Below are 27,155 nucleotides of genomic sequence, written 5' to 3'. Positions count from 1 at the left end.
AGGTCCAATTTTTTTATTTTTGTTTTTATTTTCATTACTCCAGGAGGTGGATCTGAAAAGATATTTCTGCGGTTTATATCAGAGAATGTTCTGCCTATGTTTTCCTCTTTTTATAGTCTCTCACCTTAAATTTAGGTCTTTAAACCATTTGAAGTTTATTTTTGTGCATGGTGTCAGAAAATGTTCTGATTTCATTCTTTTACATGTAGCTGTCCAGTCATCCTAGCACCACTCATTGAAGAGACTGTCTTTTCTCCATTGAAAATTCTTGCCTTCTTTGTCATAGATTAGTAGACCATAGGTACATGGGCCCATCTGTGGGCTCTTTATCCTGCTGCATTGATCTATATCCCTGTCCTTGAGCCAGCACCATACTGTTGTGATGACTGTAGCTTTGTAGTATAGTCTTAAGTTAGGCAGCCTGATTCTTCTAGCTCCTAGTTGAATTGGTTTAAAAATTTTTTTTTTTGCTATTGAGCTGTACAAGTTCTTTTTATATTTTGGATATTAAGCTTTTATCAGATATATGATTTGTATTCACTAAGAAAAGGTTATAATGAAAAGGCTCCCTTTTCATTTTGTTGATAGTTTGCTTGTGTAAGCTTTTTAATTTGATGTAGTCCCACCTGTTGGTGTTTACTTCTATTGCTTTTGCATCAAATGCAAAAAAAAAAATCATCTTCATGGAGTTCCCTGGTGGATCAGTGGGTTAAGGATCTGGTGTTGCCACTGCTGTGGCTGGGGTCACTGCTCTGGCATGAGTTTCATCCCTGGTTGGGGAACTCCTGTATGACATGGATAGCAAGAAAAAAAAATCATTGTCAAGACCAATGTCAAGAAGTCTACATTTTTTTCTTGGAGTTTTATGGTTTCAGATCTTACATTCAAGTTTTTATTTTTATTTTTTTAGGGCTGCACCTGTGGCACATGGCAGTTCCCAGGCTACAGGTCGAATTGGAGCTGCAGCTGCCCACCTAACCACAGCCACAGCAATGCAGGATCTAAGCTATGTCTGCAACCTACTCCACAGCTCATTCAATGCCAGATCCTTAACCCACTGAATGAGGCAAGGGATTGAAACCACATTCTCATGGATACTAGTTGGGTTTGTAACCTGCTGAGCCACAGTGGGAATTCCCACATTCAAGTTGTTAATCCATTCGAGTTGCTTTTTGTGAGTGGTGTAAGATAGTGGTCCAGTTACATTCTTTTGTGTGTAACTGTCAAATTTCCCATCCCCATTTGGAAGAGAATATCCTTTCTCCATTTTATATTCTTGGCTTTGTTATAAATTAATTGACGATATATATGTGGGTTTATTTTTGGGCTCTTGAATCTCTTTCATTTGTCTATGTGACTATTTTTATTCCAATACTAAATCATTTTGACTACTATAGCTTTACAATAGAGTTTGCAATCAGGGATCATGATACCTCCAGCTTTGTTCTTCTTTCTTAAGACTTCTTTGCCTATTTGGGTATCTGTGGTTCCATGCAAATTTTAGGATTGTCTGCTCTATTTCTGTGAAAAATGCCACTGGAATTTTATTAGGGATTGCACTGTATATTTAAATTGGTTTGGGTAGCATGGAAGTTTTATCAATATTAATACCCAATCCATGAACACAGAACATCTTCCCATTTATTTGTGTCATCTTCAATTTCTCTCATGAATGTCTTTAACACTTTTCAAGTTTTCAATGTATAGGTGCTTTACCACCTTGGATAAATTTATTCCTGGGTATTTTGTTTGTTTTAATACAATTGCAAGTGGGATTGCACTTTTAATTTCTCTGATAGTTTGTTATTAGTGGATAGAAATGCAACAGACTGCTGTATATTGATTTCGTTCGTATCCTGCAACTTTACTGAATTTGTTATTTTAACAGTTTTTTTTTGGTAAAGTCTTGTTTTATATTATAATATCATGGCTTCTGCAAATAGTAACAATTTTACTTCTTCCTTTCCCATTTGGATATGCCTTTTTATTTTTCATGCTTAATTGCAGTGGCCAGGACTTGCAATGCTATGTTGAATAAAAGTGGCAAGAGGGGTTTACTTGTCTTATTCCTGATCTTAGAGGAAGAGCTTTCATTTTTTCACCATTAGTGTGATGTTAAGTGTTGGCTTATTTATATATGGCCTTTATTATGTTGAGGCATGTTCCCTCTATACTCACTTTGTTGAGAGTTTTTTTTTTAATCATAAATGGATGTTGAATTTTGACAGTTTTTTTCAGTATCTATTGAGATGATCATATGATTTTTTATTCTTTATTTTGTTAATGTAGTGTATCACATTGATTTATTGATACTGAACCATCCTTCTATCCTTGGAATAAATGTCACTTGATCATATTTATGATTTTTTAATGTATTGTTGAATTTGGTTTGCTAATAATTTTGTTGAGGATTTTTATATCTGTGTCCATCGGGATATTGACCCATAATTTTATTTCTTGTGGTGTCCTTGTCTGGTTTTGGTATCGGCATAATGCTGTTCTTGTTAAATGAGTTTGGAAGCATTCTCCCCTTTTCATTTTTGAGAGAACTTGAGAAGGGTTGGTATCAATTCTTCTTTGAATGATAACTAGAATTCATAGGCAAAGCCTTGGGATCCTGGACTTTTGTTTGGTGGGAGGCTTTTTTTTTTTTTTAACTTATGAAACAATTTAGTATTTTATTTGGTATTTTTGACAATCCTGCTATATATAGCAAATAGCTAAAATCTTCTAGGACTTTCTTGCCATCTTTGTTTTTATGGAGTTGGGTTTTAAATACAAGTCCTCCAAGCAAGGAGAATGCCAAAGAATGCCCTTTTTCTTTTGAACATGTGATTTTCATTCTTTCTCTTTTTTTTTCTACTGTGATATTACTTGATTTAATTTTTCAGATTAGAGCTGGCAGTAGGCATGGTAGATGATTTTTGACTACTGATTCAATATCCTTGCTAGTAACTGGTTTATTCAGATGTTCTATTATTTATGATTCAGTCTTTGTAAGTTGTATATTTCTGGAAATTTATCCACTTCTTCCATGTTGTCCCATTTGTTGGTGTATATTTGTTAATAGTAATCTCTTATGAGCTTTTTATTTCTGTGGTAGTTGTTGTTTCTTCAGGTAGACATTTATTTCTATGAACTTTCCTCTTGGAAATACTTTTTCTGCATCCCTTAAGTTTTGGTATGTTGTTTTTCTTTCTTCATTTGTCAAGTATTTTTTAATTTCTCTTTTGATTTCTTTTACTCATTGATCCATAGAATGTTGTTTAACCTCTACATACTTCTGAATTTTCTAGTTTTCTTCTTATAACTGATTTCTAGTTTCATACCATTATGATCATAAAAGATGCTTCATATGATCTCAGTCTTATACATTTGTTGAGACTTGTTTGTGGCCTAATATATGATCTGTCCTGGGGAATGTTCAATGTGTACTTGAGGACAATGTATATTCTGTTGTCTTTGGATGGAATGTTCTGTTTATATCTATTAAATTTATCTGGTCTTTATCAGTCATTTAAGGCCAATGTTTCCTTATCGATTTTCTGTCTGGATAATCTATACATTGATATAAGTGGGGTATTAAGTCTCTTACTATTATCGTATTCCTGTCTATTTCTCCCTTTACGTCTGTTAATATTTGCTTTATATATTTAGTTGCTTCTATGTTGGGGTAAATATTTACCCCTTTGTCATTATGGAGCACCTTTCTTCGTTTAGTAATTTTCACAAAAATCATACAGCAGTGTTAGGTCATTGTGTGCATTATATCTCTAGGACTTAATTATCTTATAACTGGAAGTTTGTACATTTTGATCACCTTCCTCCAATTCTAACTGCCCCACCTCTGCCTGTGGTAACCACAAATCCATTCTCTTTTACTATGAGTTTTGGGATTTTTCATTTGTTTTACAGGTTCCACCTATAAGTGAGATCATACAATATTGGTGTTTTTCTTTTTGATTTATTTCACTTAGCACAGTGCCCTCAAGGTTCATCCATGCTATTGCATATGGCAGATTTTTTTCATTTTTATGGCTGAACAATATTCCGTTATTAACTAACACCCCCCTTCCTCCCCCCCAAAAAACCTTCTTATCCATTCACTGTTAATAGATACTCAGGATATTTCCATATCTTGGCTGTTATAAATAATGCTGCAGCAAACATGGGGAAACAGGTATCTCTTTGACATGGTTTTTTTTCTCCCCTTCAGATATATTCCCAGAAGTAGAACTGCTGGATCACACAGTAGTTCTATTTGTAATTTTTTGAGGACCTTCCATAGTGTTTTCTATGGTGGCTGTACTAATTTACAACCTTACCAATAGGTGCACCAGATTTACCTTTTCTCTACATCCTTGCCACATTTGTTATCTCTTGTCCTTTGAAGATGGCTGTTCTAACAGGGGTGAGAGGATATCTCATTGTGTTTTTGATTTTCACTTCCCTAGTGATTAGTAATATTGAGCATCTTTTCATGTAACTGTTGGCCGTCTGTATGTCTTCTTTAGAAAAATGTGTATTCAGGTCCTTTGCCCCTTTTTTTTTTTTTTTGGCCATACCTGCGACATGTGGAAGTTCCGGGGCCACAGAAATGCCCCAAGCCATTGCACTGACAACACTGGACCTTAACCAAAGTTTAAAAGAAGTTTTTTTTTGGAATATCATTGACTTACAAAATTATGTTAGTTTCAGGTGTATAGCAAAGTAAATCAGTTATGCATATACATATATCCATTCCTTTTTGGATTAATTTTGTGTGTTAACTTTGTTCCTGCACCTTTATCAAACTTGTTGATTAGATCTCACAGTTATTTTTGTACAGTATTTAGGATTTTTCTATGTATAAAATCATGTCATTTGCAAATAGAGACAATTTTACTTCTTCTTTTCCGATTCCGATACCTTTTATTTTTCTTGCCTGACTGCTCTGGCTAGACATTTCACTACTATGTTATTTTTCTTGCCTGACTGCTCTGGCTAGACATTTCAATACTATGTTGGATAGGTATGGTGAGAGTGGGTACCCTTGTCTTGATCCTGATCTTAGGGAGAAAAGCTTTCAATGTTCTACCATTGAGTCTGATTTAGCTATGGATTTGTTTTATATGGCCTTTATCATGTTGAGTTATGTTCTATCTATACTGAATTTGCTAAGAGTTATTATAGATGTTGAATTTTGTCAAATTCTTTTCTGCATATATTGATATGACATATGATTTTTCCTTTATTCTATTAATGTGGTATATCACATTGATTATTTTGTATATTTTGAACCATCCTTGCTTCCCAGGGATAAATTCTTGGGATCATGGTGAATGGTCCTGCTAATGTGCTTATGAATTTGGTTTGCTAGTATTTTATTGATAATATTTGCATCTATATTAATCAGGGATATCCCTGATTAATTTTCTTTTCTGGTAGTATCCTTCTCTGGTTTTGGTATCAGGGCAATGCTGGCCTTTGTGAAAATGAGCTTGGAGGAGTGTTCCCTCCTCTTTGATTTAGAATTTAGAATTTAGAATCAGAATTAATTAAAATTTAATTCTACTTAAAATGTTTGGGAAAATTCACCAGTGAAGCCATCCAGTCCTGGGCTTTTCTTCACTGGGAGATTTTTGATTACTGAGTCTGTCTCCTTGCTAGTAATTAATTGGTCTATTCAGATTTTCTTTTACTTTTTTTTGTCTTTTTTTTTTTGCTATTTCTTTGGGCCGCTCCCGCGGCATATGGAGGTTCCCAGGCTAGGGGTTGAATCGGAGCTGTAGCCACCGGCCTACGCCAGAGCCACAGCAACGCGGGATCCGAGCCGCGTCTGCAACCTACACCACAGCTCACGGCAACGCCGGATCGTTAACCCACTGAGCAAGGGCAGGGACCGAACCCGCAACCTCATGGTTCCTAGTCGGATTCGTCAACCACTGCGCCACGACGGGAACTCCGATTTTCTCTTTCTTAAGTTGTATGCCTTTAAGAATTTTTCCATTTCTTCTAGGTTGTTCAGTTTGTTGGCATACAGTCATTCAGAGGAACCTCTTATGATCCTTTATGCTTCTCTAGTATATGTTCTAATATATCCTTCTTCATTCATAATTTTTAAATTTGGGTCCCTTCTATTTTTTTCTTGGTTGGTGTAACTAAGGATTTGTCAATTCGTTTGATCTTTTCAAAGAACCAACTGTGAGGTTGTTTTATATTATATATTGTTTTCCTGTTCTTTATTTATTTCTGCTCTTTATTATTTCTTTCCTTCTGATAACCTTGGGCTCAGTTTGTTCATCTTTTTCTAGCTCCTTAAAGCATAGAGTTAGGTTGTTTCTTTGGGATCTTTCTTGCTTCTTAGTGTAGGTATTTGTTATTATGAACTTCCCTCTTAGAACTGCTTTTGCTGAGTCCCATCAAGTTTGATATGTTAATTTCCATTTTCATTCATCTCAAGATACCTTTTAATTTTTCTCTTTAGTTTTTGATCCATCAGTTTTTCAGGAGAGTGTTCTAAAATTTCCACGTATTTGGAAATTTTCCAGTTTTCCTCCTGTTACTGACTTCTAGTTTCATACCACTGGTTAGAGAAGAGGACTGCTATGATTTTAATCCTCTTGAATTTGCTAAGACTTGTTTGGTGGCCCAACATATGGCTTATCTTAGAAAATGTTCCATGTGCACTTGAAGAATGTGTATTCTGGTGTTGTCAGATAGCATATGTTCTCATATGTCTGTTAGGTCTATTTTGTCTGTAGTGTTGTTCAAATCTGTTTCTTTTTTGTTTGTTTTTATTTTTAAAAATTTTTAGAGGTTTTTTTTTCTTCTTGCACTCACGGCATGCAGAAGTTTCGGGGCTGAGGATTGAACCCACACCACAGCAGAGACCCAAGCCACAGCAGTGACAATGCCTGATCCTTTAACACACTGAGCCACTAGGGAATTCCAAATCTGTTCTTTCTGTGTTGGTTCTGTGTCTGAATGATCTATCATTGAGAATGGGATATTAAATGTCCCAACTATTATTGTATTGCTCTTTATTTCTCCTTTTAGCATTGTTTTTGTTTTGCATATTTAGATGCTTTAGGTGTTGGGTGTATAAATATTTATAATTATTATATCTTCTTAATGGAGTGACCTTTTCATCAGTATATAATGACTTTCTTTGTTTCTTTTAACCTTTTTTAGTTTAAAGTCTCTTTTGTTTGATAGACGTATAGCTACCCCTGCTTTTTGGGGGATTACTATTTGCTTGAAATATCTTTTTTCCATCCTTTGACTCTCAGTCTATACATGTCTTTAAGGCTAAAGTGAGTCTTATATAAGGCAGTATTTTGTTTGATCTTTTTTTAAAATCTATTCAGCCATTCTTTGTCTCTTAATCAGAGGGTTTAATATTTACATTTAACAAAATTATTGATAGGTAAGGACTTACTATTGCTATTTTGTTCATAGTTTTCTGGCTTTCAAAAATAGATGCATTATTCTTTTTTTGTGTTTTGATGTCTTTTGGTACCATTGTCCTTTGACTTCTTCATCATGTTCTTTTGTGTAATTACTGCAGGTTTGTCCCTTGTAGTTACCATGAGGCTTACATAAATTACCTTAAAATTAAAACAATCTATTTTAAACTGATTTAACAACTTAATTTTAATTGCTGAAATTTACACTTTTGCTTCTCATATTTTAGGTACTGATGTTACAATGTACATATTTTTGTTTTGTTTTTTGCTTTTTGTGGCAGCTCCTGTGGCATATGGAAGTTCCCAGGCTAGGGGTTGAATCGGAGCTGGCCTACACCACAGCAACTTGGAATCCAAGCCATGTCTGTGACCTACACCACAGCTCATGGCAACCCTGGATCCTTAACCCACTTATCAAGGCTAGGGATTAAACCTGCATCCTCATGGATACTAGTCACATTCATTACCACTGAGCCACAGTGGGAACTCTACAATTTACATATGTTTAATTGATTTTAATAGTTATGGTTAATTTTATTATGTTTGTTTTTTAACTTATAACTAGAGTTGTAAGTGAATTATGCACCACCTTTACCATATTACATAATCTCACTTTGACTATATGTTCACCATAGTGAATTTTCTTCTGTTTTATGATGTTGTTAATTAGTATTCTTTTACGTCCACTCAAAGAACTCCCTTTACCATTTTTGGTAGGGCAGGTTTGATGATGGTGAATGCCTTTGTTTTTTGTTTATTCATAAGCCTTTATCCTTTCTTCATTCCTGAAGGACAGATTTTCTGGGTACAGAATTCTTGGTTTACAGTTTTTTTTTTCCTTTCAATATTTTGAATAAATCATCCCATTATGTCTGGCCTGAAAAATTTCTGTTTAGAAACCTGCTGATATTCTCATCTGGGTTCCCTTGTAAGTAATGTCTCTCTTTTGTCCTGTTGCTCTTAAGTTTCTTTATCTTTGACTTTTGACAATTTTAATAGCAATATGTCTAAGTGTAGCCCCATTTGTGTTCAATCTATTTGGGTTCTTTGGGGCTCCTTGGATATAGATGTCCACTTCTCATTTTTGGTTAGGGAATGTTTCAGCCATTATTGCTTTAAATATACTTTCTGTTCCTTTATCTCTTTCTTTCATAATTCTCATAATGTAAATATTCTTTTTTTTGTGTGTGTGTGGGGTGGGGTTGTGTCTCATAAGTACAAAGTCTTTCATCACTGTTTTTCAGTTTTTTTCTTTCTTGCTCCTCTGATTGGATAATTTCAACTGTCTTCTAGGTTGCTAATTTTTTCTTCTGTATTGAGTCTGCTTTGTATTGAATTCTTTAGTTGTTGTATTTTTCAGCTCTAGATTTTTTTCATGGTTTCTGTTTTCGTTCACCTTCTTTCTGTGTTCATGAATTATTTTCCTAATTTTGTCTGTCTCTTCTTGCAGTTCACTAAAGTTCTTAAGAAGTCGATTTTCATAGTTCACTAAATTTCTTTAAAGGACTATTCTGAATTCTTTGGCTGACAGTTCACAGATCTTCGTTTAAGTAAGGTCAGCTACTGCAGCTCTGTTAATTTCCTTTGGTGGTGTCATATTTCCCTGATTTTTCATGATCCTTCATTTCTTACACTGGTATTGGTGTTTTTTGAATAAGTTGTCTCTCTTCTAGATTTTACAGGTTTGCTTTGGTAAAAACAATTCATCACCAGTTAGCTTCTGTGGTTTTTGCATGTGTCTGCTAACAATGTCCTTGAACAGGTTGGGCTTACTCTAAGGGTCTATTTTTGAGTGAGACAACTGCCTGAGGACAGGGGTGGGCGATTGTGCCGCTGACTGAGAATAGTTGAATAGGATTGTTGGCTTGGCTCCCTGCCTAAGTGAGGCTATAGGATAGGCTCTACAGTTGCCTGGGCTCTCTGGTCAGGCGTATCAGACCATCAGGACTGGGCTCTTCACTCAGCAGGATGTAGCTTCCCTGTCCTGGTGGGGCAGCAGAATGGGATCCAGGGCTTGCATGGCTTGTTGTTTTGGGACTTGAATGTGGGAAGGGTGTATAATGAATTCCCTGCCCAGACAGGGCTGTGTGTTTTGTTCTGCAGATGGGAAAAGCTCTGGGTTGTGCTCTCTGTTCAGATGCCGCAGTTGGACAGGCTATGTAACTGTCCACATGCTCTGGGTAGGTTTCTTGGTTGGGTGGGCTGAAGCCTGTAGTCAGCAATGAGTGGGACCACAGATTAGTTTCCCTGCTTGGGTACAGTGGGAGAACTAGCTCCAAGGTTTGTAAAGTTATTTCTGTGTGGTCTTGATCAAACTGACTCTTATGCCAAGTTCCCTGGCTGAACAGGGCCACTAGCTTTGCCCTGCAGGCTATCAGCTCTACCTGCCCACCTCTCTGCTCCAGCACGCTGTGCTTTATAGTACCTATGTGTGTTCCCGCCAGTCTGGGTGGGGAGCCAGTAGGCGTATGATCTGCTCCCCTGCCTGGGTGGGGTGGGAGGGTCTACTTCAGGCCTCTCCCAAATTTTCTGAATAGAATTTCTGGTGAAGATGGGCTAAGAGCTACACTCAGCAGCAGTGGGGCTGAGAATGAACTTTCCCTGTCTGGGCATATCAGGGGAACCCTCCATACCTGTTCCTGACTTTGCTCTGGGGCAATCAGCTCTGCCTGCCATATCCTGGCGTGAGTGTTGCTGGGTTACAACTCGGCACCCATACCTTGGAGGGGGACTTGGGAAGACTGGGCACCAGGGCTGGCAAAACTCCATGTTCTGAGACCTTGACTTGCACGCTGCTGAGTTCTCTGGTCAGACTGACCTGGTTCTGCAGCTGAGCAAAGCTGCTGGTTGGGATTACCTACTTGGGCGCTCTAGGTAGGAACTGGCTCTGCCAAAATCTGAGTGCTGGTCATTGAAAGCCCCTCTTCCTTTCTCCACTACTGACCCCCAGTGGTTGCGCCCTGCAGATTCCCCTGCAGTCCATGTGCAGCGAGACAGGAGTGGCAGCTCTTACATAGTGACTCACAGTACTGGGGGATATCGGATGTCCCTCATGAGTTCTTTTCCCACTGGTGGTGCCTCGAGGGCCTGGGGGAGAGTCAGCACAGTCGGTGCGTAGCTGCTCTTATCCTGCTGCTGCATCTGTCTTAATCTCTGTAGTATGGGGTGAGGGCGCTTCAGCTTGTCTTCTAGGATGCTCTCAGTGGTACCTTGTTTGTGAATCGTTGTTAGTAGTTGTGCTTATGCGGGCGGAGCAAAGTCAGGAATGACCTGTGTTCCCATCTTGATGGCATCACTGAGTTCATTTCTGAAATGTGTAATTTCTATAAAAATGCCAATGCTTCTAATAATTACATATGATAAAGTCACTGGAAGCAGAGTGAAGGACTTCAGTCCAGCCATAGAAGCTAATCAAATATCTTTAATTCTGAGGGTGCCTTTATTAAAATGGAGGTTCCTCGGCTGTGGGGTTTGAAATCTTGGTGGTTCCAACGGGCGTGCTTGGCTCTTTGTGGGCACCTGCCCCCAACCTTAGAGTGTGCAGGAGCTTTAGTTTAGCCACACTGTTCGCTTATTCCGAATTAAATTACCCATCTAACAATATTTAAATTAACCTTGAGGCTTCCTGGAGAACATAAAAGTTACTTTGAATTATTTTCACTGCCAGGATCAGCACAATTCCCTTCCTAGCCAGCTCAGTAGGTATTCAGTGATAGAGAAACCAATTTTTAAATTAATACAATTTTGTGTTTGTAAGGAAGCCATTATTTTTAATTATCGGGCATTTTCCTCAGCCTGGCTTTCCCAGTTAATAAAACTCTGCTATTTAGCATGGTTTTTATTTTTGCAGAGGGCAGACTTGGGGAAGCAGTTGCCCCTGTGGAATCTCCCTCCAGAATGTTTTGATCTCACCGAGCACACGTTTGTCACAAGGAGGCTCGTAAAAAACCCGGGGAAAAGGCAACGCTGTCATCAGAATGGCCCTGCTGGGCCTGTAACCAGTGACTCTAACTTTGCTTGAGGGGCCATGTTGGGAGCTGGTGAACTGAGAAACTCAGAGGAGGAAATTAACACTGAGTTGGATCCCCTCCAAGAAAATGGCATTGCAGCGCAGCAGGAGAGATTTTAGTTAGACTTACAGCAGAACCCCTTGCCCATCCCACTTCCAGTTTGGGAAACCCAGAAAAGAGTAGTGAGGGAGGGGAAGAGATTATCTATGTCTGGCAATGTTGGAAAGCAGAACCCCCTGCCTTGGAGAGTTGAATTTATTCCCTCACCCAGAGGAGAAGCGTGGCCTAGATGACATCTTCATTTCCTTTCTGGGTCAGCACTCGGGGATTTAAAAAGCAGCTCTCCCCAGCGCCCATCCAACAAGACTCCATGCTACGTTGGGATCAGTGTTGGAGCAGACAGAACAACTTGCTATAAATTTAATATTAGCTTAAATAATGCATAATTAGGAGGGTAAGCCTCTGCAAACACATTAAATAATGTATTCCCCAAGCAAACATTATTTTTGGATGACTTGCTGTTGTGGATGGCAGGAGGTGGAAAGGTAGAATCTGAGTTGCAGTTTTGACACTGATTAGCCTTGTTATTACAAAGCAGAACCATCACTGGTCATGCCTCGGTCTTCTTATCTGGAATGGCCAGTGAGCTCTGGCAGGTAGAGACCTCACTTGTTTTTCTTAGTATCTCTAATACTTGTGAGGTGCTTGGTGCTCAACCAACAGTTATGAACAAAGATGTTGAATTAGACGAAGGATAAGCATGCGGGCAGCTCTGATGATCTAAGGCTGTAACATGAAAAAAGGAGATGAGGAAACATGAGCAGGACCTTTGTGACCTTCAAATATCTGAAAGGCTTTTTTTTTTTTTGGCTGTACGCATGGCATGCAGTAGTTCCTGGGCCAGGGATCGAATGTGAGCCACAGCAGTGACAACATCGAGTGCTTAACTGCTAGGCAACCGGGAAATTCCCAGGCTTCCTTCATTCTAAAATGCAATTAGGGTCATTCTAGGAGAACCCTCCAGATGTGGAATTAATAGATATTGCAGGGAGTGGATTTTCATGATGTCAATTTAAAATCACATTCATTCAACCAGCATTAACTGAGCATCTACCACGTGCTTGTTCATATGAGCAATACTTTTTGTCTTTTTGCCTTTTCTAGGGCCACAGCTGAGGCATATGGAGGTTCCCAGGATAGGGGTCTAATCGGAGCTGTAGCCGCCGGCCTACACCACAGCCACAGCAACGTGGGATGCTTAACCCACTGAGCAAGGCAACCTCATGGTTCCTAGTTGGATTCGTCAACCACTGAGCCATGACAGGAACTCCAATGTTAGCAATACTTAAAATGGAGCAGGGCAGGAGTTCCCTGGTGGCTTGGTGGGTTAAGCAGCCGGTATTGTCACTGCTGTGCTGTGGATTCGATCCCTGGCTCAGGAACTTCTGCATGTCATGGGCATAGCCCCCCCGCCCCCCCCCCCCCCCCACAAAAAATAGAGCAGGCCAGTTAGGGCTTCTGCTCTCAAGACCTTACAGGTCAGAGGAGGATAAAGACGTGTGAACGAACAATGAAAAACATCAATGTGATCATGTGATAAGGAAGCAGAACTGGGCCACAAGGACAGTTTCCTAGAGGAAGTGCTGTCTCTGTGGGGCCCAAAGTATGAGTGAGACTTCACAGGTGAGGGCCGGAGATGAGGCAGGGAGAGCATTCCAGGTGGCGTGGTCAGCAAAAGCCCTGCCCAGGCAGAGAACTGTGGTTCTGTGCTGTGGGGTATTCTGGTGGAGGCAGGTGGTCCATGGGTAGGGATGTGGCAGAGAGGAGAGGTGTCTGATTAGGAGGCTCAGCCCAGACAACCTGAACGGGCTTGTCATCCTTCAACCTGAACTTCTGGAAGTCAAGCATGTCACATGTCTCCTAACCTCTAGAAGAAAGGAAGTCAGTCTAGCCTGCAGGCGAATGCCCCTTTGTAGTCCACAATAGGAGCATCTGGAGAGGACCTATATATTTCTAAGATCCTTACCAACACCGAGGCGGCCCCAGTCCCTTGACCTTACCACTCCTCAGCTAGTGGGCTGCAGCCACAAAGGCTAGCCTTCTGCTCAGAATCCTGGCAATGGTCTCGTCTGGCTCAGGACCTTTGCACATGCTGCTACCCTAAGACAGAAGGCTTTCCTCCTGTTCCATTTCTGGAAAATTCCTCTTCTTCATTCAGTCCTCAGCCCAAATGTCATTTTTCTTAGAGTGGGCTTATCCTGAATCAGACATTCCTTGGGATCTCAATCATGGTTTTTTTCCTTCCTAGCTCCATCACCATTTCTTTATATTATTTGTAGTTCATTGGAGTATTACCTGTTTTCCCTCTTGCTGCAGCATAAGCTCCATGAAGGTCTTTCCACGTTCCCATCCCACCAGGCAGAAGAGCAAGTCATCCAAAAGCAATGTTTGGGGCGGGGGATGCACTGCGGAATATAGTTCCAGAGGCAAACCCTTCCACTGAGCTGCCATTTAAGCTAATACTCAATTTTTAGCAAGGTCTGTCTACACAAGCACTGATCACAGTTGTCTTGTCTGTTTGCTGATATACTCTCGGTGCCTACTACAGTGCCAGGAACTTAATAGGTGTTTCAAAAATAAAATCTTCGTTGGTGCAGAATGAATGCACTGTGGGGGTGGGAGGGCTGCTACGATTCAGGCTTCTGTGATGAGCACATATGTTAACAGACCTGCCTGAGTTGGCTCCACGCAGAATTGATTTCACGTGCGTATGTTCCCAGGCACACAGGCGCGTCTGCCTCCCACTTTGTTCCTGTGTCACTGTCATTTGCCAAAAAGTAAACGTAATGCAAGCCAACGTGTAATTGCAATGTCATATTAATTATATGGAAACCAAAACAAAATTATGAACTCCCACTTCTTCTTGGAATTCTAATAACACTAATACCAATATCATGATGGAAGATTACCTTGGAGGCAATTCTTTTGTTCTGCTACCTACACCTGTAGATGTTTCTTGCTTTTGCAATCTCTATGTAAATCATCATCAGGAGGCGATCTCCCAGAGGGTGGTTATATGTCTTCTTTATCAGAGAGAATTGTGCACTAAACCCATTTTAGGAAAGAGCCGAAGTTTTAAATCGTAACAGGAGGAGTTGGTTTCAGTTCTTTCAAGTCTAGAACAAAGCCTTGCTGGAGGGGAGGGGGCATTAATGCACCAGCAGGTCCTCGGGGCCGGAGGATGACAAGTGTGTGTGTGTGTGTGTGTGTGTGTGTGTGTGTGTGTGTGTGTGTGTATTTTAACCATCTCTTCCTTCTTTGGGTGGAACACCCCTTTTCTCTGAGATTTCCCCTTCTAGGAGGTTTTACTGAGATGTCCATCACAAGATACGTGTGTCCACATGCGGCTCAGCCAGTCACAGAGCCACCACCTCCCTGACCAGTGACCGGCCCAGGGATGGGAATGCCATGCCAACTGTGCCAGGCCATTCAGAGTTCTTCTAAGGGATCTGAGTTTTTAATTCTGTAAGAGGTTCCTCCTTCTTGCCCCTGGGTTCCCTAAGCTGACCTGGTATCAGCCTGGAGTCTTCCTTGCTTGCTTATTTATTTTCTTTCGTTTTTAGGGCCACACCTGCAGCATATGGAAATTCCCAGGCTAGGGGGTCCAACTGGAGCTGCAGCTGCCGGCCACAGCCACAGCCACACCAGGTTCGAGCCATGTCTGCGACCTACACTGCAGCTTGTGGCAACGCCGGATCCTTAACCCACTGAACAAGATCAGGGATCGAACCTGCATCCTCACGGACACCATGGGGATGGAGCTGTTGGGGGAAGGTAGAGAGGGAAGGTGGAGGGTCACATGTGACGTGCGCTATCACTGAGGCTAGGAGCACAAGCGGGGCGGGGTGCGTCACTGTATCAGTCAGTTTCTAGCTTCTCTCCTTCACAGAGTCCAGCAGGCCAGCCCGGCAAGCCTCGGCTTCCCAGTCCCTATGATCACAGAAAGGGCCTCTTAAAAGGTGAGCATGACACAGCAACCCCATAAGTTGCCAAATCCTCTTAATTGTGTGTAAGTAGCTCTCAGATCTCCCTCTGTCTTCTCTGCTGGTGACTGCGGTTTTTTTTGTGTGGCTTACCCTTCTCCTCCGGTCCTGTCCCCTTCTGATCTATCTTCCTGGACACCCGAGGAAGCCTGAGCGGTCTTTCTAACGCGACAAATCCCAACCCAGGGCTCTGCACATCAAACCCTGGAACAGCCCCCCATTGTCCTCAGGATAAATGCCGCCCTAGCAAACGATTCCCTTCCTCCTGCTGCCCCTGACCAAGTGGCTCTTTCTTGCAGTATGACGCGCCCTCGCCTCCGGCAACACTGAGTGAGTTTTCTGAAAAACCATCCCCTGTTTTGTTTTGTTTTTTTGGGGGGTGGGGGTGGGGCTCCGTGCCTTTTCCCAGGTGACATGCTCTGTCTGACTGCCCCTTGCTGACCGCTTTGCCTGCCTAATTCCGACTGCCCCGTAGAAGTGAGTCTACCTCTTCTGTGAAGCAACCCTCGGCCCCAACTGGGATGGCAGAGGCCCTGCTATGTGGTCACCAAATCTTTCATGTTCATTGGCTTCTGAGGCGCCCAGAGAGCCAACATCTCCTGGGCTTCCTTGCAGGTAAGTTGAAGTCCCCCCACCGTGGGCTCGCTGGGAGGGATGGCGGAGCCCTGCTGTGTCTAGCTGGGCTCATGAAGGCCCTCATTCCTGGGTTTATTTGTTCACACTTGTTAACCGATCCCAGCCCACCCTCTTCGGACTGATGGAGTGACGCCCCCCGCCCCCCTTGTGCTCCTGGCCTCCGTGACAGTGCTCGTCACACGTGACCCTCCACCTTCCCCTGACGGCTCCCTGGCAATTTCCAGGAGTTGCTTTTATTTCATTCACTAAACAATTTATGAATTGAATTAAAATAAATGAGATGCAAATAAATTCCAGGCTTTCTCCCTCATTTTCAAATTACATTTTCAGTCCACTCAACCTGTTATAATCTCATAGTGATTTTCATTTAAGAGAGCTAAATGGATATGTGATTATTGTTACAGGAACTAACACCAGACAATTAAATGTTGAGGTGTTGATAGATAAAGCTGTGTTTCGATTTGCATAAACACGATGCCAGCAAATCTAACCCTGGCAGAAATTCAGTTTTAAGACTTGGGCACCTACCGTCTGCTAATTACCGCAAGTAGCATTAGGACAATTTTTAATATTTCAGCGTTGGGATTATAGCCATTTTATGTTAGGGGCACATTTATCTTTATTTTGGAAACTTAGTCAAAAATGCATAACTGATTTATTGGAGAAAAGGCACGGCTACTACTTATAATCAACTTCTACAGTGCAGTGTATCAAAAATCAATTATACAGCCCCGAAAATCCAGTCATTAAGGATTTAGCTGCTAATCTCATTTCATTTTTGTCTTCAGGAAGATACTGCGGCTTGCAACTTTGCAGATACCAGCAGAGGACGAAAAACATGGGAGACTGCTGATAACCTAATGTGGAGACTTAAACTCCAACGAGACAAAAGCAGAATCTTAATATGGAGTGGCCCAGCGCTGCAGGGAGGTCACCTGGGCTGGTTGGATTTCGATCCAATAATACGGCACAAGTAATGACCCAAGTTTTGTGTACGGTGAGCCTCTTAATCTCAGGAATTCCAAAGCCCCATTTGTTTGATGGTGCCGTACTGCATTATTTACTGTCTTCCTAGTGGGTATCTCCGTCTGCAATTATTTATTGACTTTTGTTTTCTTTTTTAAGGCTGTGCCTGTGGTATATGGAAGTGGCCAGGCTAGGGGTCAAACAGGAGCTGCAGCTGCTGGCCTACACAACAGCTATGGCAACACTGGCTCTGAGCCACATCTGTAAACCATGCCACAGTCTGTGGCAATGCTGGATCCTTAACCCACTGAGCGAGGCCTGGGGTCGAACCTGCATCCTCATGGATGTGATGTCAGGTTCTTAACCTGCTGAGCCACAGTGGGAACTCCTAGTAGTTGACTTATCTGCTGCTCCTATTGCTCCTTGTCCTCCCACCGGACCACAACCTGCAGGAGGGCAGGGATTTCGTGAGGTGTGCCATGTTGCTCCGGTGCGTAACGCAACACCTGGCTCCTGGTTCAGGAAGTAGGGGCTGACTCTGATGAGGACCAAGAGCCCTGGGATTCTCCCCTGGGGCAAGAGTTAGTATGATGGGAGGACCTGTCCCTCTCATACTGCCGCTTCACTGCACACAGCAGGACCCGATTATCTGGATGACTGTCGGTCTCATCTAGGAGCTGCTTAAGAATCCCGGCCCGTGAGCCAGACAGAAAGATGAACTGGGGCTGAGTCATGGCTTTGCCATTTTCTGGGCATTGTGCCCTTGAGCAGGTTATTTAGCTTCCAAGAGCCTGTGTTCCCTCATCTGAAAAGTGGAGCTAATAATACCCATCCCCACCCGGCTGTTGAAGGTAAGGGAATACAAGTAAACCATTTAACATAGGGCTTGCATCGTACGAGTCCTCAGTCACTGTGATATCCTGACTTTAAAAATATAACTTGTAAGTTATGTGGTCTGGGTAAGCTAGGGTTGGTTAGAACTTCCTGCTTGGGTCTGTCTGTTACTTCCTCTCAGGCTGGGTGAGAACTCCACCTGTGTTTTCCCTTCAAGCCCTAAGATGTTCCTCTCTCTTCCCCTTTAACCCATCGGATTATCCTGGGTTTATGTAAAGAGCACATTGTAAAACTTCCATGCTTCCCGGATTGAGCAAATCACCCCGCACAGAGTGTGCCCAGGCACCAATTCGTGTGTTGAGTCAGCCGAACAGGGAACATGGAGGCGAGAAGATGGTGAAAACATGGCCAAAGCGACCTGCAGTTAGAGCTGAAGTTAGATCCCCCCCGTTTCCAGGCCTAGGAAACGGAGACCAGTTTCCCTGAGGGATGAGGCCCAGAGGGATTCGGCTCAGATGTCTCTTTCAGGGAAGGAAGGCGCAGTGGAAGCTCGGGAACTGGGAGGTGTCCTGGGCACTGGTGGAAAGTGTGTGCCCTCCGCCACTCTGTGGTGACAAGCTGGGTGGAACTACTTACCCGGAGCTTCCTGCCAAAGATGGTGACTTTGCCTTTAATCTGTTCCTTTCTGAGGCGCCACTCAATGGAGTTGAGGCCATTCTCCATGGGCAGGGAGATGTTGCAGCGCCCAATGGTGGGGGTGATGGTGCCAGCCAGGACGTGCGGCTCGCTGTGGAAGCTGACCCCCATCCCATTGGCATACATCACCCGCAGGGTACCGTTATTGCAGAGCTGGTAGCTGTTCCGCACTTGATCTGGAGAAATGGAAGTGGGGGTGGGGAGAGGAAAATAAATTATCCACTCTGTTAGTCAGGAGAGAACAGAACCTCTATTTTTATAGGTTTCCATGGTACTTTGCAGCTGTCAGTCTAAGGCTGCCTTCAATTAGCACATGTACAATGTTAAGGTGAGTAGCAGAGATGCTACTGATCCGTGGAAAGAAAAACATTATTAATATGTGGCACTCCAGAAATAATTATGCTGTGATATTTTTCTTTTACTCACTGAAGACTATTCATAGTACATTTAAACATTTAAAGATGTCTAGTGCCTACACAATTTGTGTCAATCAAACCCCTGATCTTTAACATATATGTTTTAGCTGAAACTGGGAAAAAAAAAAAAAGAGAACTACTTAAAAATGTTTTTCCTTTTGCCTACTCTCTAGCCTGAGGTTGATGGTCTACCCCATCTGACCCCAGGTCAGATCCACTGCAAATCAAGTCCAGGATTCTTCAAGAAAATCAAGAGAAAAAGCAACCTTTCTGCCCCTCATGCATTTGCAGCTGACTCCACCGCTGATGCCACCTCCACTCAAGAGAAATCTGAAGAGACTCCACTAGTACGAGGTAGACGGAGCCAGTGGGTGCTGATAACATGTGTTAATCTTCCCAGATGGAATCTACACTGGTCAATCAGACTTCTGACCTTTTCCTTTATCAAAAAGTTCCAGGAAGGAAATGTGAGTCAGCGACTCCTTTTCTAGATCTATCGGTTCCTGATTTGGGCAGAGGAGTCCAGCTGGGCTGGCCTCTGAGATGCTGGCTTTTGGAGTTGCAAGCAAGTGTGCACCTGTCACTCCCACAACTGCAGCCATCATGCAGAAAACCTACATCATTAAAATCTACATCGGGCAGAGCAGAAACAGAGTCATGGAAATGGGCTCTGGCACAGAATCACAGTCCAGAAATGTCACCCTTTATCTCCCCAGAGGACACTTTTTTTCCTCAGACAATAGGCTAGCCCACTGACACGGCATCTTCTTTACAAGGAAAACGTCACCTGCACAATTCTTCTTCTTGCTTGTCCTGGACTGTCATGTCAAACAGCAACAGTAACCATGGGGTAGTCAGAAGCCTTTGAGAACCTAGTCTGGGCATGAGTTTGCTAAGGGCTCTGTGATTATAGGACAACCAACTCATCACACAGATGCTTGGAAAAGAGATGCAGAATGGGACTAAAGAACCACCTCCCCAACAAAACCAAGGTGAGTTCAAGAGAGTAAAACAGCCTTTGAGAAGGTAACCAGTTGTGCTGGTTTGGCAGGGAGTGCTGGTGATGGAGAGGTGGAGGCAGAGGGTGAGGTGGGGGGTGTGTGTGAAAACTGACATTTTCAGGTAAATGTGTATACTTCCAAATAACTTGACATTTGGTTTGGTATAGATGACATTCTCCTGCATCTGGTTTTCTCTAAGACTGACCTCTTGTAGAGTTAGTTTGTTGTGGACTAAAACAGCAAGATGAGGGCTGCAAGGTCTCTGGAGGCCCTCCTAGGCTTGGTAGCTCACACCTCTGGGCTTGGCTGAGGGGCTTACCTTGTACCACTGTGTAGGAGGCTTCCACCGAAGACAGGTTGGTGATGACTGTGACATCGTCATCACGGTTGGAGTTCTCAATGTCAATGGTGATGGATTTCTCCATTTCCCGGTGCAGACTGGTCACCACCCCAGTGGGGCGTGTCACATTGGTTAGGCGGCCCTCGTGGTCATAGCTGGAGAACAGAAACACGGGTTAGAAGCACAGTTGCCAGGACTGAAGGCTTTCCCAACCACACAAGGGGCAGACTCATGGAACCAGGAAAAATACCGGACTGGGGGATGGCCAAGTGGGGGAGCACTGAGGCATCTTGTCACAATCATCAGCCCTCCAACCCTCCCTGGGTGCTTTTTCACCACCCACCGCTATACCTGAAAACATACTCAGTGAAAACATTTCACCTCAGGCAGCGTGTACTTTGCAAGGTAGTGAGAACAGCTTTATGTTTTTTTATCCTACGTGTTTCACAAAGCCACCCAATTCACCTTCCTAAAAATGATCAGGTTGCTTATATCCTTTCTCTGCTGAACGAACCATCCCCCTTGGTTGATCAATCAAATCACATCAACACCTGCCATTTGAGACCACCCGTGCTCTTCCACACTCACACAGCTGCATCCGGCTTGTCCTCTGGACCCTCAGCCTGGACCAAATGCCCCCTACATGCCATGGGTCAAGCACAGGCGGCCTGGTTGCCTATAACCATCTCTCTGGTCTGGCAGACGCAAGCCGACCATGACTCAAGAGCCTCATGAAGTTTTTCCAGTGACTCATGTGACCTCCATGGGCTACCACACCCAAGTCTAGGTACCCTGGTGAGCAAGCTCTGTGGCCAGAAATTTGCCCGCAAGTAGGCCCTCCCTCCTTCTTTCTGTATGTGTCATCTTTATACTTTTCTCAAAGAGGAGTTTTCTTTTTTCTACCCATTTTAGCAAAAGGCCTTGCTGTTCCTCTAAGTAAAGCAGTTCCCTACCCTGGAAGATGCCTTCTATTCAGAAAGCCTGGACCCCCTTACCCTCAAGGAAAAAGAAACAGATTTTTCTCAAAGTCAGAATGTAGAATAAGCTCTCTCAGATGAGACTTGGGCCCTGCAAGGCAAAGGGACTCCCGTATGTGTTCCTATCTATTAAATAAACTGCCTCTTAAGTAGGGCTATAAATATGTTAAGTCTAAACAACAAACTAGAATAACCTAGATGTTCACTGATCAGGGATTCATGAAATAACTGATGAGTTTTTCCATAGAGTAGAAATATATGAAGCCATCCAAATTGATGACATGGATTTCTCATTATTGACATGAAAAATTTCTACATTGTAGCATGTAGAAAAATACATTCCCCTGATAGTATACTTAGGGTGAAAAAATGGGTGTAAGTAGAAGAAATTCTCTGAAAACATAGGCACCTGACATTAAGGGTGGTTTTTCTTCATGTTTTTGTATGCTTCTATATTTTAGGAATGATTTGTAACCAGTATGCCTTACTTTCCTGTTTTATAACCAGAAACAAAACGTATTTAAAAAGGAGACTAAATCCAAAAATTAGAAGGAAAGGAAGAATAAAACAACAGCAAAGATTCAAGGCATTCAAGAGCTGGTTCTTTGAATTGAAAAACCTTTAGCTGGACTTACAAAATCTGCAACAAAAGAGAAGAAATCACAACTGGTACTACAGAAATATAAAAGATAAGAGGTTACTATGACTGCTTATACTCCAACAAATGGACAACCTAGACGAAGTGGGTACATTTCTAGAAACATAAAGCTTAACAGGACTGACTAATGAATAAGGTTCGAACAGACCAATTACTGATTCACTCGCCTTACTATTAATAAAAAACCTCCCACCAAACAAAGGTCCAGGATGACTCAGGTTCACAGGTAAATTCTACTAAACATTAAAAGATGTATTAATACCAGTACTTCTCAAACTCACCCCAAAAATAGAGGAAAGAACACCCTACAGTCATTTTACAAGACAAGCATAACTCTGATACCAGACAAGGACACCACAGGAAAATTACAAGCCAATATCTCTAAACAAACATAAATGCAAGAATCCTCAACAAAATATTAGCAAACTAAATTCACCAGTTCATTAAAAGGCTCACATACCATGATCAAGTGGGATTTATTCCAGGGAATGCAAGAATGGGTCGCATCTGCAAATCAATGTGACACCACATTAACAAAATGAAGGCTACAAACCACACGATCAGTGGATGCAGAAAAACATTCGACAATATTCACTGTCCATTTATGAGAAAAACCCTCAACAAAGTAGGTAAAGAAGGAACATATCATAACATAATGAAGGCCATATATGACAAGCCCACACCTAATATCGCATGCAGTGGTGAAAAGCTGAACGTTTTCCTCCAAGATCTAGAACAAGACAAAGGATGCCATTTTCTTCAATATAGTATGGGAAGTCTTGTCCAGAACAATGAGGTTAGGAAAAAAAGACATCATATTATATGTAGAAAACCCTAAAACATCACCAGAAAGCTGTCACAACTAGTAAAATCAGTACAGTTACAGGATACAAAATCAATATACAAAATCTGCTGTGTCTCTATACACTAATAACTACCAGAAAGAAAACTGTAAAAAGATATTCACAATTGCATCAAAAAGAATGAAATACCCATACACTGAAAACTGTGAGATATTACTGAAAAAAATCAAAGACAACAAAAAAGATATTACATGCTCATGGATTGGAAGAATTAATATTAAAAAATTTTTTTCTCTTCACAGCTGCACCTGTGGCATATGGAAGTTCCTGGGCTAGGCGTTGAATTGAAGCTGCAGCTGCAGGCCTACATCACAGCCACAGCAACAGAGGATCTGTGTGCCATCTAGGCCACAGCTTGTGGCAACACTGTATCCTTAACTCACTGAGTGAGGTCAGGGATTGAATCCGCATCCTCACACAACTTTGGGTCCTTAACCCACTAAGCTACAACAGGAATTCCGGAAGGATTAATATCAATTAAATGTCCATACTATCTAAAGCAATCTATAGGTTCAATGCAATCCCGGTGAAAATTTCAGTGGCATTCTTCACAGAAGTAGAACAAATACTCCTAAAATTTGTGTGGAACCACAGATACCCAAACAGCCAAAGTAATCAGCCGAAGCAATCTTGACAAAGAACTGGAGGCATCACACTTCCTAATTTCCAACAATGTGGCCCTGGATACAGGGACCAGTGGAGCAGAATCGAGAACTCAGAAAGAGACCTACACATATACTGTCAGTTTATGACAAAGGGGCCAGGAGTACACAATGGGGGAAAGAACAGTCTCCTCAATAAGTGGTGTTGGGAAAGCTGGACCGCCACATGCAGAAGAATGAAACACTTTTATACCAGTCACAAAGTTAAATGTATTAAAAACTTGACCGAAACTACAAAATTCCGTGACATTTGTCTTGGTGATTCATTCTATCTACCTACCTACCTACCTACCTACCTACCTATGCAGTGCATTTGACACAAAAGCAAAGGCAATAAAAAGCACAAACCAACAACTGGGATGACATCAAACTAAAAAGCTTTTGCACAGCTAAGGAAACCATCAACAAAATAAGGCAATCTACTAAATGGAAGAAAATATTTGTAAATCATATTCTGAGGCAGGACAAAGAGCCAGGCTACATTCAGAACTCATACAATGCAAGAGTAAATCACACAGTTTGATTAAAAAATGAGCAGAGGATCTGTATAGACATTTTCCCAAAGAAAATAGACAGATGGCCAACAGGTACATGAAAATATGCTCAACATTACTTTTTTTTAAAAAAATTTTTTAAGGGCTGCATGTGTGGCATATGTAAGTTCCTGGGCTAGGGGTTAAATTAGAGCTGCAGCTACCAGCCCACACCCCAGCCACAGCAATGCCAGATCCAAGCTGCCTCTGTGACCTACACCACAGCTCACAGCAATGCCGGATACTAAACCCACTGAGCGAGGCCAGGGATCGAACCCGTACCCTCATGGTTACTAGTTGGGTTTGTTACTGCTGAGCCACAACAGGAACTTCAACATTACTAATCATCAAGGAGATGCAAATCAAAACCATATTAAGATAGTGCCTTACACTAGTTAGAATGGCTTTTATTAAAAAAAAAAAGCCCTAACAGTGTTGGCAGGGATGTGGAGAAAAGGGAACCTTTGTAGACTGTTACGGAGAATGTGAATCCGTGCATCCAGTAGAGAAAACAGTACGGAGGTACCTTAAAAAATTAAAAACAATGGTCATATGAGCCAGCATTTCTGCTTCTGGGTATTTATCTAAACAAAATGAAAACAGTCATTTGCAGCAACATGCATGGAACTAGAGACTCTCATACTAAGTGAAGTCAGTCACAAAGAGAAAGACACATATCAAATGTATCACTTATATCTGGACTCTAATACATGGCACAAATGAACCTATCTATAGAAAGGAAGCAAACTCTTAGACACGGAGAACAGACTTGTGGTTGCCGAGGGGGTGGGAGTGGGATGTGTGGGGTTCGAGATGCAAACTATTGCATTTGGAGTGGATAAGCAAAGAGACTCTGCCATATACGACAGGGAACTGTATCTAGTCACTTGTGAGGGAACATGATGGAGGATAATGCGACAAAAATAATGTATATATATGTATGTATGTGACTGGGTCACTTTGCTGTACAGCAGACATTGACAGAACATTGTAAATCAACTCTAATAATAAAATGAAAACACTTACTTGAAGATATATGCACCTATATATGTTCATTGTAGTATTATTTACAGCAGCCAAGATACACACCAATGTGTTTCATCAACAAATAAATGGACAAAAATGGTGCATATATATTTAAAGGGATATTATTCAGCCATACAAAGCATGAAATCTTGCCATCTGTGACAACATCAATGGATTTTGAGGGCACTAAGAGAAGTGAAATAAGTCAGACAGAGAAAGACAAATACCCTCTAATCTCACCTCTATGTGGATCTCATCAACAAAAAAATTCCCCAAACACACACAAGAAAACCAGATACAGAGAATTGACTGGTGGTTGCCAAAGGTGAGGGGTGAGTGGAGAGGTTCAAAGTCAATGGTACAGACTTTCCATTGTAACACAAATCAGTCACGGGATGTAACGTTCAGCATGATAACTGTAGTTAATACGGTATTACATGTTTGAAAGTTGCTAAGAGAGTAGCACCTGAAAGTTGTCATAAAATTTTTGGTACCTATATGGGGCCAGATGTTAACTAGACTTAATGGGGCAATCATTTCACACCTTATGTAAATACCAAATCATGTGGCACCTCTGAGATGAAGATAATGTTATATGTTAACTTACCCTCCATAACTAAGACAACACCTCTAGGTGTTTTGATATGGGGTGCTTAGTGGACAACCCACACAGTGCCCCCAACTCTCGCTGCCAAGGAGGGACTCTGTGAGGAGTTTATTCTCTGGGACCCGGGCAGTGCGTTGATTCCAACCCCCCTGAACTGCCTGGACACCTACCATGCATAAGTGGCCGTGCTTCCTTAATAAGAGAAATAGCAGCAACTGGAGATTCCACTTTCAGGGGACAGAGGCCTGGTATGGAGACCTGAATCTTAGGGTCCACAGGGAAAAAAAGCAGATTTTCTTTAACCTTGAAAGAAGATTCAGCTTTGGATACCCACGGAGTATCTTCAGATTCAAGCCTCTTTGCAAATTAGTCTGCACATACTTGCAAGGAGCTATGCGTTCTAGTAACTGGACCTCAAGGCCACCCAGGAGAACCAGTCCTGCTTTGTCTTGGGTTGGGCTGGAAGCTGCCTTTGACTTATTCATTCAACAGGGAGTCACTGAGTTCTTATTATGTGCCAGGCACTGTTCAAGGTGCAGGGGACACAGCTGGGAACAAAATGGATGAAAACCCTTGACCTCATGATGGGCACAAGCTAGATGGAGAGGCCAGAACATACTGAGATTTCAAAAGTCTAGTAGGTCCGATAGTGCTAAGCGGTGAGGATTAACAGATTGTTTTCTGCCAGCCTCAAGGCCCCTGTGCGGTTTCATTCATGGCTTTGCTAACTCCTTTCTCCAAAGTTTTCGCTAAGGCTATGCAGTCCCACCAGGAAGTGGAGTTGGGGTCTGATTTTTATTTTTTATTTTTTTTTATTTTTTTAATTATACTTGATTTACAATGTTCTGTCCGTTTCTGCTTTTTGAATGACCACTTTGCTGAACCCTATGTAAAAAACACCGCAAAACAAAACAGTTACCATCTTTTCTGGGAGGCCAAGAAAACCATATGCACTGACCCCTGACATGGAGATTTTATGATCTCTACAAACACGACAGGGGAAAAGAAGAGCAGCTCTTTGAATGAAGAGAGAGAAAAAAAAAATGCTTCCATGTAACTTCTGAACAAACATTAGGAAAAAAAAAAATCATGAGCATGTTTTCATTAAAGTAGGGCCCCCTTTGGGAAAATATGCTCCCCGTTAGAGTTCCCATCTAAGGATGCATGTCAGCCTCAACTTGGTCCCTGCAGCTTCCTAAGGAAGGCCTCCTGAGAGTGGCACACATTCTCTCTGACATGTGCTGGCCCTTCAGGGCAAGAAGGGAAGATGAGAATCCAGGAGGTGTTTGGCTTACAGTGTTGCTTTAACCTAACTTGGTGTGAGCTCTAAAGATGGCACGCAGATGATGCTTTCAGGGCCAGGGTCACTGGCTGGTTAAGTGTGATCAGTTCCAGTGCCCTCAGAGATGTTCGCGTGCTTCAGAAGTCTGAGAAAGACA

The 27,155-nt window shown here is 42.0% G+C and overlaps 1 protein-coding gene across 1 annotated transcript in view; it reads right to left on the bottom strand.

The window, feature by feature from the left end:
* Positions 1-27,155, bottom strand: part of LOC125129111 (teneurin-2) — a 527,939-nt gene that overhangs the window by 34,214 nt on the left and 466,570 nt on the right. The window contains exons 22-23 of the mRNA XM_047783492.1: positions 20,370-20,545; positions 18,574-18,809 (exon numbers count right to left, since the gene is read on the bottom strand). Of these exons, the coding sequence (XP_047639448.1) occupies positions 18,574-18,809; positions 20,370-20,545 (412 nt within the window). The remainder of the gene's footprint in view (positions 1-18,573; positions 18,810-20,369; positions 20,546-27,155) is intronic.

This window comes from Phacochoerus africanus, chromosome 1 (assembly GCF_016906955.1).
Source record: "Phacochoerus africanus isolate WHEZ1 chromosome 1, ROS_Pafr_v1, whole genome shotgun sequence".
Classification (NCBI taxonomy): domain Eukaryota; kingdom Metazoa; phylum Chordata; class Mammalia; order Artiodactyla; family Suidae; genus Phacochoerus; species Phacochoerus africanus.
The sequence above is the reverse complement of the archived record's forward strand: the minus strand, read 5'-3'. Positions and strand labels throughout refer to the sequence as shown.